The sequence below is a fragment of the Triplophysa rosa genome, linkage group LG17 (assembly GCF_024868665.1).
Source record: "Triplophysa rosa linkage group LG17, Trosa_1v2, whole genome shotgun sequence".
NCBI classification, from domain to species: Eukaryota; Metazoa; Chordata; class Actinopteri; order Cypriniformes; family Nemacheilidae; genus Triplophysa; species Triplophysa rosa.
The window spans coordinates 23,072,384-23,083,579 of NC_079906.1; the positions used below are offsets into that span (position 1 = coordinate 23,072,384).

An 11,196-nucleotide genomic window follows, 5' to 3' on the forward strand; every position below is an offset into this window, starting at 1 on the left:
TGGCAGATGATATCCGCTGATGTGGCCTCTTGTTTGAAGGCCAAACATGCTTCAGAGTGTACGTGTGTGTGTGTGTGTGTGTGTGTGTGTGTGTGTGTGTGTGTGTGTGTGTGTGTGTGTGTGTGTGCGTGTGTGTGTGTGCGCGTGTGCATGCGAGTGAGTGCGTGCGTTTGTGCATGTGAGTGAGTGCGTGCATGCGTGTGTGTGTGTGTGTGCATGCGAGTGAGTGCGTGCGTGCGTGCGTGTGCGTGCATGCGAGTGCGTGCGTGCATGCGCGCGCGTGCGCGCGTGTGTGTGCATGCGAGTGTGTGTGTGTGCATGCGAGTGTGTGTGTGCGTGTGACAGGTGTGTGTGTGTTAACAGTGATGTTGAACTGTATTCTGCTCTTTAGTTCTTCATTGACCGGGTCTCATTAATCTACTGAAGCTACCGCACCGATGTCGTTTTATATGTCACACATGACAACCAATAACACAACCCTCTCCAGCCGGACAGAACAACAAACCTTCGAGAAAGTCAAGTGTTGCAGTACCTGTCATTGATGGTCCAGTTAAGGCAGAGATTAAGAGACGTCAGGTTCCGACACTTTCTCACCACCTCCATCACCGTCTCGTTGTTGAGTTCAGAGATGTGTCGCAGATCCAGACTGTTCAGATCCTGAAGCTGCACAAACACACAAACACACGTCAGCAGTTTATACAAGTCACTAAATATTCCCCACTATCCTCTACTGAAAATATCAAACACAAATCAATTGTTATTGTCTGAATGCTTGATGGACTTTTCTAATTTGTGATGTTATTATCGTAATAGTTTCAGAAATCAAATCAAACAGCTCACGATTTAAAAACGGAAGGAAACTGCAGTGGACGTCTGACACACACAACGCTCGTGACAAACAGCGCTGTGCATCATCTGTGTGATGTGTGTTATTCTCTTATCATGTGTTTGTGTTATTCAGAAGATGTGAGACAGCCACAAAACACGACTGACACGCTGTCAATCAAATGTGAGTAGGGTTGGGAATCGAAAATCAATTCCAATTTGGAATCGGAATCGAAAGGCTAGAAATCGGATCGGAATCGAAAGGAATAGGAATCGGATACTTGAGATTAAAATTTGAATTCCTCTTATCAATTCCTGTGTGCATATTTTCAGAAAAGTACATGCGTTGCATGATCTGCTGATATCTCAATAAAAGCCCTTATGAAAATGATCGATGTTTTTTACTATAGTACGCATAGTTTAGCTATAGAATTTGCATTAAAGCACAGGAATCACAAATGAACCATAGTTGCATTATAATAACTGCAGTTTAACCATGATGTAGTTCAACTATGATAATACAAATTGTAATAAATCAGAAAAGGTGTGTTTCTATGTGTAAATATACACAAAACGCTGCTCATAAATATATATATATATTTTGCAAACAAGTCAATAAGCAGGCTAAATGACCATACAGGTTGATATCTAAATGTTTTACTTCAACTGTGGAATCGAAACTGTGGAATCGATAAGAATCGAAATCGATAAGCAAAATCAGAATTGGAATCGGAATCGATAAAATTGAAACGATTCCCAACCCTAAATGTGAGTGAATCTGGTCACTGTCTGCTGTACATGTGTGTGTGTGTGTGTGTGTGTGTGTGTGTGTGTGTGTGTTGATTGTACACTGAGTGTTGTGTTCATGTTGTGCTCTTGACCTTCATGAAAGCACAACTGTTCATTCTGCTCCTGGACGCTTAACAAAATGCTCCCTACAGTGCCCGCAGGCAGATTACCCATGATTCCTGCTCCTGACCCACATTAACATCAACACACACACACACACTACTCATAAATGACAGTCTATCACACGTTCACTGTACAGCAGTCGCAGCAGATGCAGGAATGTGTTAAAGAAACACGCAAGCTGACAGAAAAGGAAAAGGCTGTTTTACATTCACACACACTCACTCAACGCACACACACGCAGATTTCTGAATAATATCACAAATTCCATTTTTTATTATTGTTCTTAAAGAGTTCATCTACTTGGTGAGGTCTCATTTATTTCTCGTCCTCAGGCTGTGTGAAGAATTTGTAGTAAAGTGTCTAAACATCCCTGTCAGTAAGTATCCCAGCATTCACTGCACCTCATGTGTACGGTGTTGAATGAAAGTTCGACTTCAAGGAACAGATCACACAAACAACACAAATGCACTCCTGAAACACTGAGAATCACGACAGAATCTGATTCACGGCACACACACGACCTCACATGAGTGTTTATCAGGGACAGACATTTACAGGGGCAGGGGCTCTTCTCATATTTGTTTTCATTTTTGCCAAACAAAATGTTAAATATATTAAAATAACTATTTTTTTAAATCCCTCACACTCACCAAATTGTTTCATGTTGTTTCATTTTCCAACAATGGTCTTCTGTAGAATTCACAGATTTTATCACAAGAACAGGCAACAACAATGGAAATTGAGCCACAATGTGTATGATTTCTATGATAAAGTTTCAAGTATATATTTAGGATAAATTAATGCACAAAGGAAAATGACATATTTTCACTAATAATTTGTTTATTTTGCACAAGCCAAAAACTTAATTATTTTGGTGTTATTGGGACACCAACAATGACCTTCACACTAAACTGAAAAAGACAGTTGGTGCCAATTGCAAACCTGCAAAAATAATTAAAACACACTGCAAAAAATGATTGACAAAATACACAAATACAGCAGCTTAACTAATTATTATTTATATTATTATTGTTGCTATAATTACACTTACTGTACCACACACGCGCGCACACACACTGATGGTGACAAGAACTTTGTTTCACTTTTGAGGGAGGGTGGTTTAGATCCATCAGCATACACAACATATAAAATGCATGGTTATTAGATGAGGAGTCAAGTTATTGTTTAAGGCGGGACACTTAATGTACTGTTCAAGTTTGAGATGTTGGTCTATTTTGCTTTCATGTCTTCTTTTGCTCTAATGGAAAGGACATTTCCAAAATACACATTAAGGTGTTTGTTTAAAGCCTTCTATACCCTCGTCGGTTTGCTTCTGTAGATTTCTGCTAAATTATCCAAAACAAGCGGCATATATATCTGCATACAGTATGTAAACAACATTTCAAGGGAAAAGACTCTTGATGTAAGTCATATTAACTAATAACTGGTGGTATGCTTTAGTTCTTTTGTTTATCCTGTTCATCTGAATTGCCTGACAAATGTATGCAAGTTAGCACATTTTAATGCCTTAATGCCTGGTTTACATATCAATGAGGCGATTCTGATGATGTTATTAATTTGACTGTTAGCATGTATGCCAATGATATACTGCCTTAACGAAACTTTAGCTTACTCATTAGCTCATAAGTGATGGATGTTAGCAAAACAATATTTGCGGTTTGTCTTTTGGATAATTAGGTGTGAATTCGAGGCACATGTAGCTAGTCTGTTCATCAGCACTCACCTCCACACCAGACAAACGCTACTGGAGAGGAGGGAGGGCTTCACTTCTGCGGCTCTCTGCCGATGTGCCAAACGTGCTACAGCTGTGCTGCGCATGCGCGCCTGCGTGGAGACGCGGATGGGAGAAAGACATCAGAACTCTCAACATTTCCCGACCTGACCTGACATTTTCTAATTGTTCGACAGGGAAAGCCGTGTGCAAACAGAAACACAAACGCGCACACATACTGTACATATATCCATTTATAAAAAAATCCCAGAGAAAGGGCACTTTCTCTCGAGGAAGAAAAATCCCCCAAAGCCCCCCTGCACGTGCCTGGTGTTTATCTACTGACTAGCAGTGAAATATTTCAGACAGATTGTGAAATCTCTACATTCCTGATGAGAATGAGAAACACATCGCCTCACTTTCACTCGCAAACTCATGATGGGATTTAATTCTCTCTCTAACTAAAACCATGTCTGTAGCCTTTTCTTCATCATTCTCTTCTGCAGATGTTGGTGTTTTTCTGCCGCTGGCTGTGACACACACACACACACACGCACACGCACACGCACACACACGCACACACACACACGCGCGCACACGCACACACACACACACACGCACAGCACGCACACACACGCACACACCGCACACACACGCCCACACACGCACACACACACACACTACACACAACGCCCACCGCACAACACACAAGCACACACACACACACGCGCGGCAACACACCGACACACACACAACACGCCACGCACACAGCACACACACGCACACACGCCCACACACACACACACGCACACACACACACACACCACGCCCACACAACACACAACACAGCACACACGCACACACACGCCACACACACACAACACCACACACAACACACACACAACAACACACGCACACAACACACGCACAGCCCACCACACACACACACGCGCACAACAACACGCGCCACACACCGCACACGCACACACACACACGCGCGCACGCACACACACAACGCGCACACGCTACACACCGCATCACACACACACACACACACACACACACACACACACACACACGCACACAGAGAGAATCTGCCCGCTTTCCATCATATATATAATTTTAATATATATAATACTTCTTAATATAAATGTTCTTTGAAGTGGATACATTGAAGAGAGGAAGAGAGAGAGAGAGTTTCAGAGGTGTTTTGATAAATGATTTCTGGATTTCACTGAAATCTTCAACAAAACTTTCCAATGGGTGTAAACTGATCCATCATGTGATCTGTCACGTGACTGTCTGATATCACACAAATCATCATCTAACCTGATAGACTCCGGTGTGAAACAGAAGAAACATCTGTAAGATCACTGCCAAACTTTCAGCCTGATGTGATAATCGCTTCCAAATGACAGAGGCATATGTCACACGCACACACACACACGCACGCACGCACGCACACGCACACACACGCACGCACGCACGCACGCACGCACACACACGCACGCACGCACGCACACACACGCACACACACACACACACACACGCACACACACGCACACGCACACACACACACACACACACGCACACACACACACACACACACAGCTGATGTAAAGCTAGAGAACAGAAGTTATGTTTAACCTGATCTGTGCCCATTCATCACAGTAAAGAGAACCTCAAATGAGAATGACCCACCAAACACACATCCTCTGACCTCTGACCTCTGACAGTGTTCACATTCTCTCTCTAGACTCACAGAAGTTAAGAATAAGGGGTGAAAAACTTAGAAGACACAGACACAAGAGAAGCCCAAACTGAACCAGGATCAGTCTGATAAAGTCTCATTCTGCACACTCCTCGTCTCTTTCTTCATTTGATGAAGACTTGTCTTCGGGGTTTTATAAATATAATTCACAGCTGAGAGAAGTCTGAAGTCTTTGATGATGAGAGTTAAAAACGGTCCCTCTGCTGGAGAACTGAAATGGAAATGTGTGTCCGGAGAGAGCGCGAGAGACGCCGAGCGAGGAGGAGCTGGGACTTCATTTAAATAACTTTGTGCCTGTGGATGGCACCAGGTGAATTGTGTAATGTAATGATGTCTTTACCCCTCACACGGCTGGAAAATGAGATTTAACAGCTGCACTTCACAAAAACTTTATATAGATCTACAGTGCCCTCCACTATTATTGGTAAATATGAGCAAAGAAGGCTGTAAAAATAAATCTGCATTGTTTCTCCTTTTGATCTTTAATTAAAAACATCTACAAAATTCCAACGTTTCACTGAAGGAAAACAATTTGAAGTGGGGGGAATGTCACATTGTGAAAAAAATGTTTCTTCCATAAATGTTGGCCACAATTATTGTCACCCTTGTATTTAATACACTCAACAAGCTCAATTGATAAGAAAATCAGCTCTGAGTGTTTTCTTTTCAGTCTGATGTGAGGTTTGAGAATTCATTGAGAGTCATCCGAGTCTATTCCTCATACAGAATTTCTCCAGATCCTTCAGATGTTGGTGATCTCTTATCTTCAGCTCATCCCACTCATGATCATAGTGTTCAGGTCAGGGAACTGGGATGGCTGTGGCTGGATCTTGGTTTTGTGTTCAGTGACTCCTTTTTTGTTGATGTTGATGTTTCTTTTGAACCAGTGTGCTGATGGAAGATCTAACCACGACCCATTATCATATTTCTATAAGAGCAAGTCAGGTTTTGATTTGTATATCTGTTGGTGTTTGATATAAAACATGATGACATGTATCTGATCAAGATGTCCAGGACCTCTGGTATAAAAGTAGGTCCACAACAATAAGGATCTGGCGACATATTTAACTCTGGACGTGGGGCACTCTTTTATCCACGTGTGCACCAAACCTATCTTGTGTTATTGCTGACAAAAAAACTCTTTCATTCCATCTGGCCATAGAACCCAGTCCTGCTTGAAGTTCCAGTATGGCAGATGAATGTGGTGGAGACTGTTTTTGCATGAGAGCAGAAGATTTCTTTCTTGAGCCGTGTCCCAAACAACGCGTGCTGATGGAGGTGCAGTTTTCCTTTCATTTTTCTGAAACTAAAAATCAACTAATTTCTGCAATTCTCCATCTGTGATCTTTGAAAAGTCTTTGGCCACTCAACATATTGAGATAATATAGACACACATCCTGTTTCGAGCAGATTTACAACATCTCCAGTCCATTACAACTATTGCCCTGATGTTGGAAATGAGATTTTTATTGTTTTAACTATTTCCTTAAAGCCATTTTGTATTTTGTGTAGCTCAACAGAACTATATTGCACATCAGAACTAGACTCTTTGGTTTTATCCATTGTGATAAATGATTAAGGGGGTTTGGGCTTTGTGTTACTAATATTTATTCTCCTGTGCAACAAGAAGTCATAACAGGACAACATCATGTTTCTAGTCACCTTGGTGTGCTCAGAAAATTTAAAATATTTATGGGAATTTAAATATTTAAATAAATTTAAATATTAAAGGGAATATACTTGGGAAGTATTTTACTCTTTTTTTAAGAATTTCTAGGGGTTCCAATAATTGTGGCCTTTTTTTTCACAATGTGATATTCCCCCCACTTCAAATTGTTTTACTTGAATGAAATGTTGGAATTTTGTAGATTTTTTAAATAAAAGATCAAAACAAGAAATAATGCAGATTTATTTTTACAGCCTTCTTTGCTCATATTTACCAAGAGTGCCAATAATAGTAGGGCACTGTATAGTGCTTATGATCAACTCTTTAATGTCATCAGGATATGTGCATGATTCATTTGAACTGCTTCTTTAAAGCACACATTGTGTTTGGGAATCATTACACATGTGAAAGTTTGTGTTATAAACAAAAAAAACACACTAGTGAATATATACTGTATATATATATATGGACATTTTCTATGTTAATTTTAAGGTGTCATGAATTAAGAAATCATTTTAACCTGAGCTTTTGTTATTTAAAAGCTCATCGTATACAAACGAACATCCTGTAAGTGTCATAACTGAAGTCGTCCTTGTTACCGAAATGACAACTTGTATTTGACACCAGACCCAGCCAGCGAACGTCAGGTCCTGGAATGCACCTATCAATGACGTCACCGCCTCCACAGAAGAATATCAACGACTACTTCTCTAGCCCCGCCCACTGGTTCGCGAATGACTTAAGCCATGTACGCATATTACACACCCCCGCATTTGTGATGATTGACAAACTGGTAACCATAGCGACATATTTTTCGGCTAAAGGTTCATTTTGTCTGTCAGTTTAAACTAAACCGCTGATAAGGGCTGTGTTGTGTTTACGCTCAGAAGGCTGCATCACACAGCGCTCTTTTGCCGTGTTGCCATGTTCGTTATTAATAAGCGCTTTTATGCTTGTCGTTTGATCTTAGATCAAAATGCCTGATCTGGCAACCCTGTCACTTTAGCGAAGGGTTCTCGAGAGCGGTTAGCCCCGTGTCATATGTACAAAAGTGAGAACTTCTTTCACTGTCATTTCTAAATAGAGCAACAAACATGCAACATATTGTGCAGCGCCTGGTTGTGGAAGAACACAGTCGCTTACTTCATATTCTGATATTAGTAATGCGTGGTTGAAGTTTATTTTTAAAGACGTTCCAGCTCGCATGGGTAAAATATTGAGCGTTTGTTCATTTCATTTCACTGTGGATTCCTTTGTGAACAAGGCTCATGCCGATGCTGGATTTGCAGAGAGACTGAGATTAAAAAGCAATGCTGTGCCGTCAATATCGAATCAGACCGGAATCTTATGTGAGTAAAAATATAAGTACGATGTGTCACTATTGCTTTGTTAGAGATCACTTTATATGTGCTGATTATGTGTAACCTACGTGTCTAACCAAGTTTACAGAAGGCTCCAACTTGGCAACGTAGCTTGTCAAACAGACAAACAGAAGTGTACATCACAGGGCACACTGCTGTCTTTTGGAACTGTTATCCAATCATAGCAATCAATGCGACCCACCCATAAAAACCAAGCGTTTCTTGAGCCGGCCTCAAAACCAGGGTAGAAAATAGCCTATTATTTATGGATTTTAATGTTTTTGAATGTAAAAACCAAGCGAACGTCATAAGTAGACCTCAGACAACAGTATAAAATAATAAAAAAGGCCAGTTCAGGACACCTTTAATATATCAGTTGTGTTTGTAATATTTGACCTAACTATGTGTTAAAATAACCCAACATTAGTTTAACTTTAAGCAGTAATGTACAGCATGTTTTGATAAATTATGCAGTCTATTAAAATATTCAATAAAGAAGGGCAACATTATGCCAAAAACAAAAGGAAATTACCTTATCATTTCCATACAGTCAATTAAAGCCTCAGCAGCGGCGTGTGTGTGTGTGCGTGCGTGTGTGTGTGTGTGTGTGTGTGTGTGTGTGTGTGTGTGTGTGTGTGTGTGTGTGCGTGTGTGCCTGTTGCAGATAACTCTGTCTCATTAGCATGCTAATGCACAAACAGCAGGGTCTCCAACATTCACCTCATTACACATTAATGAGATTTCAAAGTGAAGGCAAAATAAAAAGAGAAGAAATCGAGTTTGTGAAGAAGTTGGAGGATAGAACATCACAGCAGGTGTGAATGAGGGTCTTACCCGGGTCAGGTGGATGACCCCCTGTGATGTCACCGAACAGCCCATGAATCCCACGAAACGGAGCTCGGGACAGTTCTCCGCAAACGCTTGCACGGATTTATCCGTCACCTGAGGACACAACCGCACACACATGACAGTGAATTAAAGAGCTGATGAGAAACACATCACAAGTCATTCATAACAACAAGAGTCACAATATCATCATCACTTGCATTTTACAGTATTTCTGATGGAGCAGACAAGAGAGAGAGAGAGGGAGAGAGTCTGAGATCAGATGTGTAAAAACTAGAGGTGCGCCGATTGACCAGCCAGAGACCGGAATCGGACGGTTTTTCATATGATCGGCCGGACCGGTGACCGGCCGGTCAGTCTCACGTCTCGCCGATTCCAGGCCGATCTTCTGTTGCCCGTGATGCGGGCAAGAACGCCACAGCCGTCAGTACACTCACTTCTACTTGTTTTTAAAAATCCAAAATATAAAAAAAAGAATAAATCAACCAATATACAGTATGTGACATATATCTGATTGAGTTCTTTACTAACACAAAAAACTGCAAACAAATAAAAAAAATTAAGTGACATGTTTGGTTATATTTTATTATTTGTACTTCTTTTCAGTCACAGAGTTCTTCAATTTAAGAGTTGTTTGGGAAAGAGAAGATTCTGTCATTTAATGCAGCTTGGAGAACAGCATTTAGGGAAATTTGGGGAAATTGTAATGTTCAATCATTTATTCAATGAAAATAAAAAAAATGTGCATTGAAGAAAAGTTAATATGGTTTTATATACAGTATACTGTCAATTATAGTTTGTGGATAGAAAATCAGAATCGGCAAAAATCGGAATCGGCAGGTTTCACTTGTAATAAAATCGGAAACCGGAATCGGCAAAGAAAATTGCAATCGGTGCATCTCTAGTAAAAACATCATTCTACACACAACAAAACATCTGAAGAATACAGAAAATACAGCATTCATACACACACACACACACACACACACACACACACACACCGGCTCTGATTTGATCACCCGCTCGACCTTCACTCACTCACTCACTCAACTCCATCAACAACAAAACCACACGCTGTGACTTCCTATTAAAATCACTCATCCTTCCAGATCTACAACACACCTGATCTGAACTTCATGCTTACACAACACAACTTTAATGTGTTTAAGAGGATGAAACAATATTTTTGGTTTCTTTCATGTCATCACTTTGACCTCTGACATCTGGCCCGCTGTGACACGCTCAGAGGGTCAAAGGTCAACCGGCAGCTCTGTGAAAAAGTTCTTGAGATGATGAACGCTCCGTGTGTTATTTAAATCACGCAGAGACGACTGTGTCACATGTCTGTGTGGAATGATAGGAAAAGCAGAGGTTGGATTTGTATATGATCAGCGCGCACACTAGGGCTGTGCCGATAAACGATATCATATCGAATCGAGATAGAATGTATTTCAAAAATGATGATAAGCTATTGTCATTTTGACTTGATATGGATTAATCTTACAGTCTAACAGAACGCAGAAATAAACGCAACAACAGTCAGTCAGCGTGCAGCTTTTATCATGCGCGTCAATGTACAAAGTCCATTTCATACTGCACTTGGCAAAGAAAACTCGACATGAGGAGGAAAACATTACTGGAAGCGGAAACAAAGGTGAAACTAACCTCGAGTTGTCATCACGTGGTTTATCAAGTGTCTTTTTTTTTTTTCAAGTGCAAGCGAGTTACTTTGAAACTCAAGCACAAACGTTTTTATATCCATCGTTAACATATCTGCTAACATGAGCTGGTGCATATGAAACAAACCAGCGCTGCCCTGTACAGATCAGAGATGTAATTCTCAACTCAACTTTATTTATATAGCGCTTTTACAATTTTCATTGTTACAAAGCAGCTGTACATGAGACACATTGACTACAAGCAAAACAATCAAAGTTGTACCTGCAAAAACAAGAAAAGGTTGAAAACACAGAAGACAGACACACCCACACACAAAACACTCCACACACACAACACGCACACGCACCAACACACACAGACACAGAGACACACACACACACGGATGCGCACGCACACACACACA

At 40.8% G+C, this 11,196-nt stretch overlaps 1 protein-coding gene across 1 annotated transcript in view; it reads right to left on the reverse strand.

The window, feature by feature from the left end:
- Window positions 1-427: 427 nt before the first annotated feature.
- fbxl17 (F-box and leucine-rich repeat protein 17) overlaps window positions 428-11,196 on the reverse strand; it is a 67,762-nt gene continuing 56,993 nt past the window's right edge. Inside the window, exons 6-7 of the mRNA XM_057356973.1 lie at window positions 9,102-9,209; window positions 428-663 (exon numbers count right to left, since the gene is read on the reverse strand). Of these exons, the coding sequence (XP_057212956.1) occupies window positions 517-663; window positions 9,102-9,209 (255 nt within the window). The 3' untranslated portion in view covers window positions 428-516. The remainder of the gene's footprint in view (window positions 664-9,101; window positions 9,210-11,196) is intronic.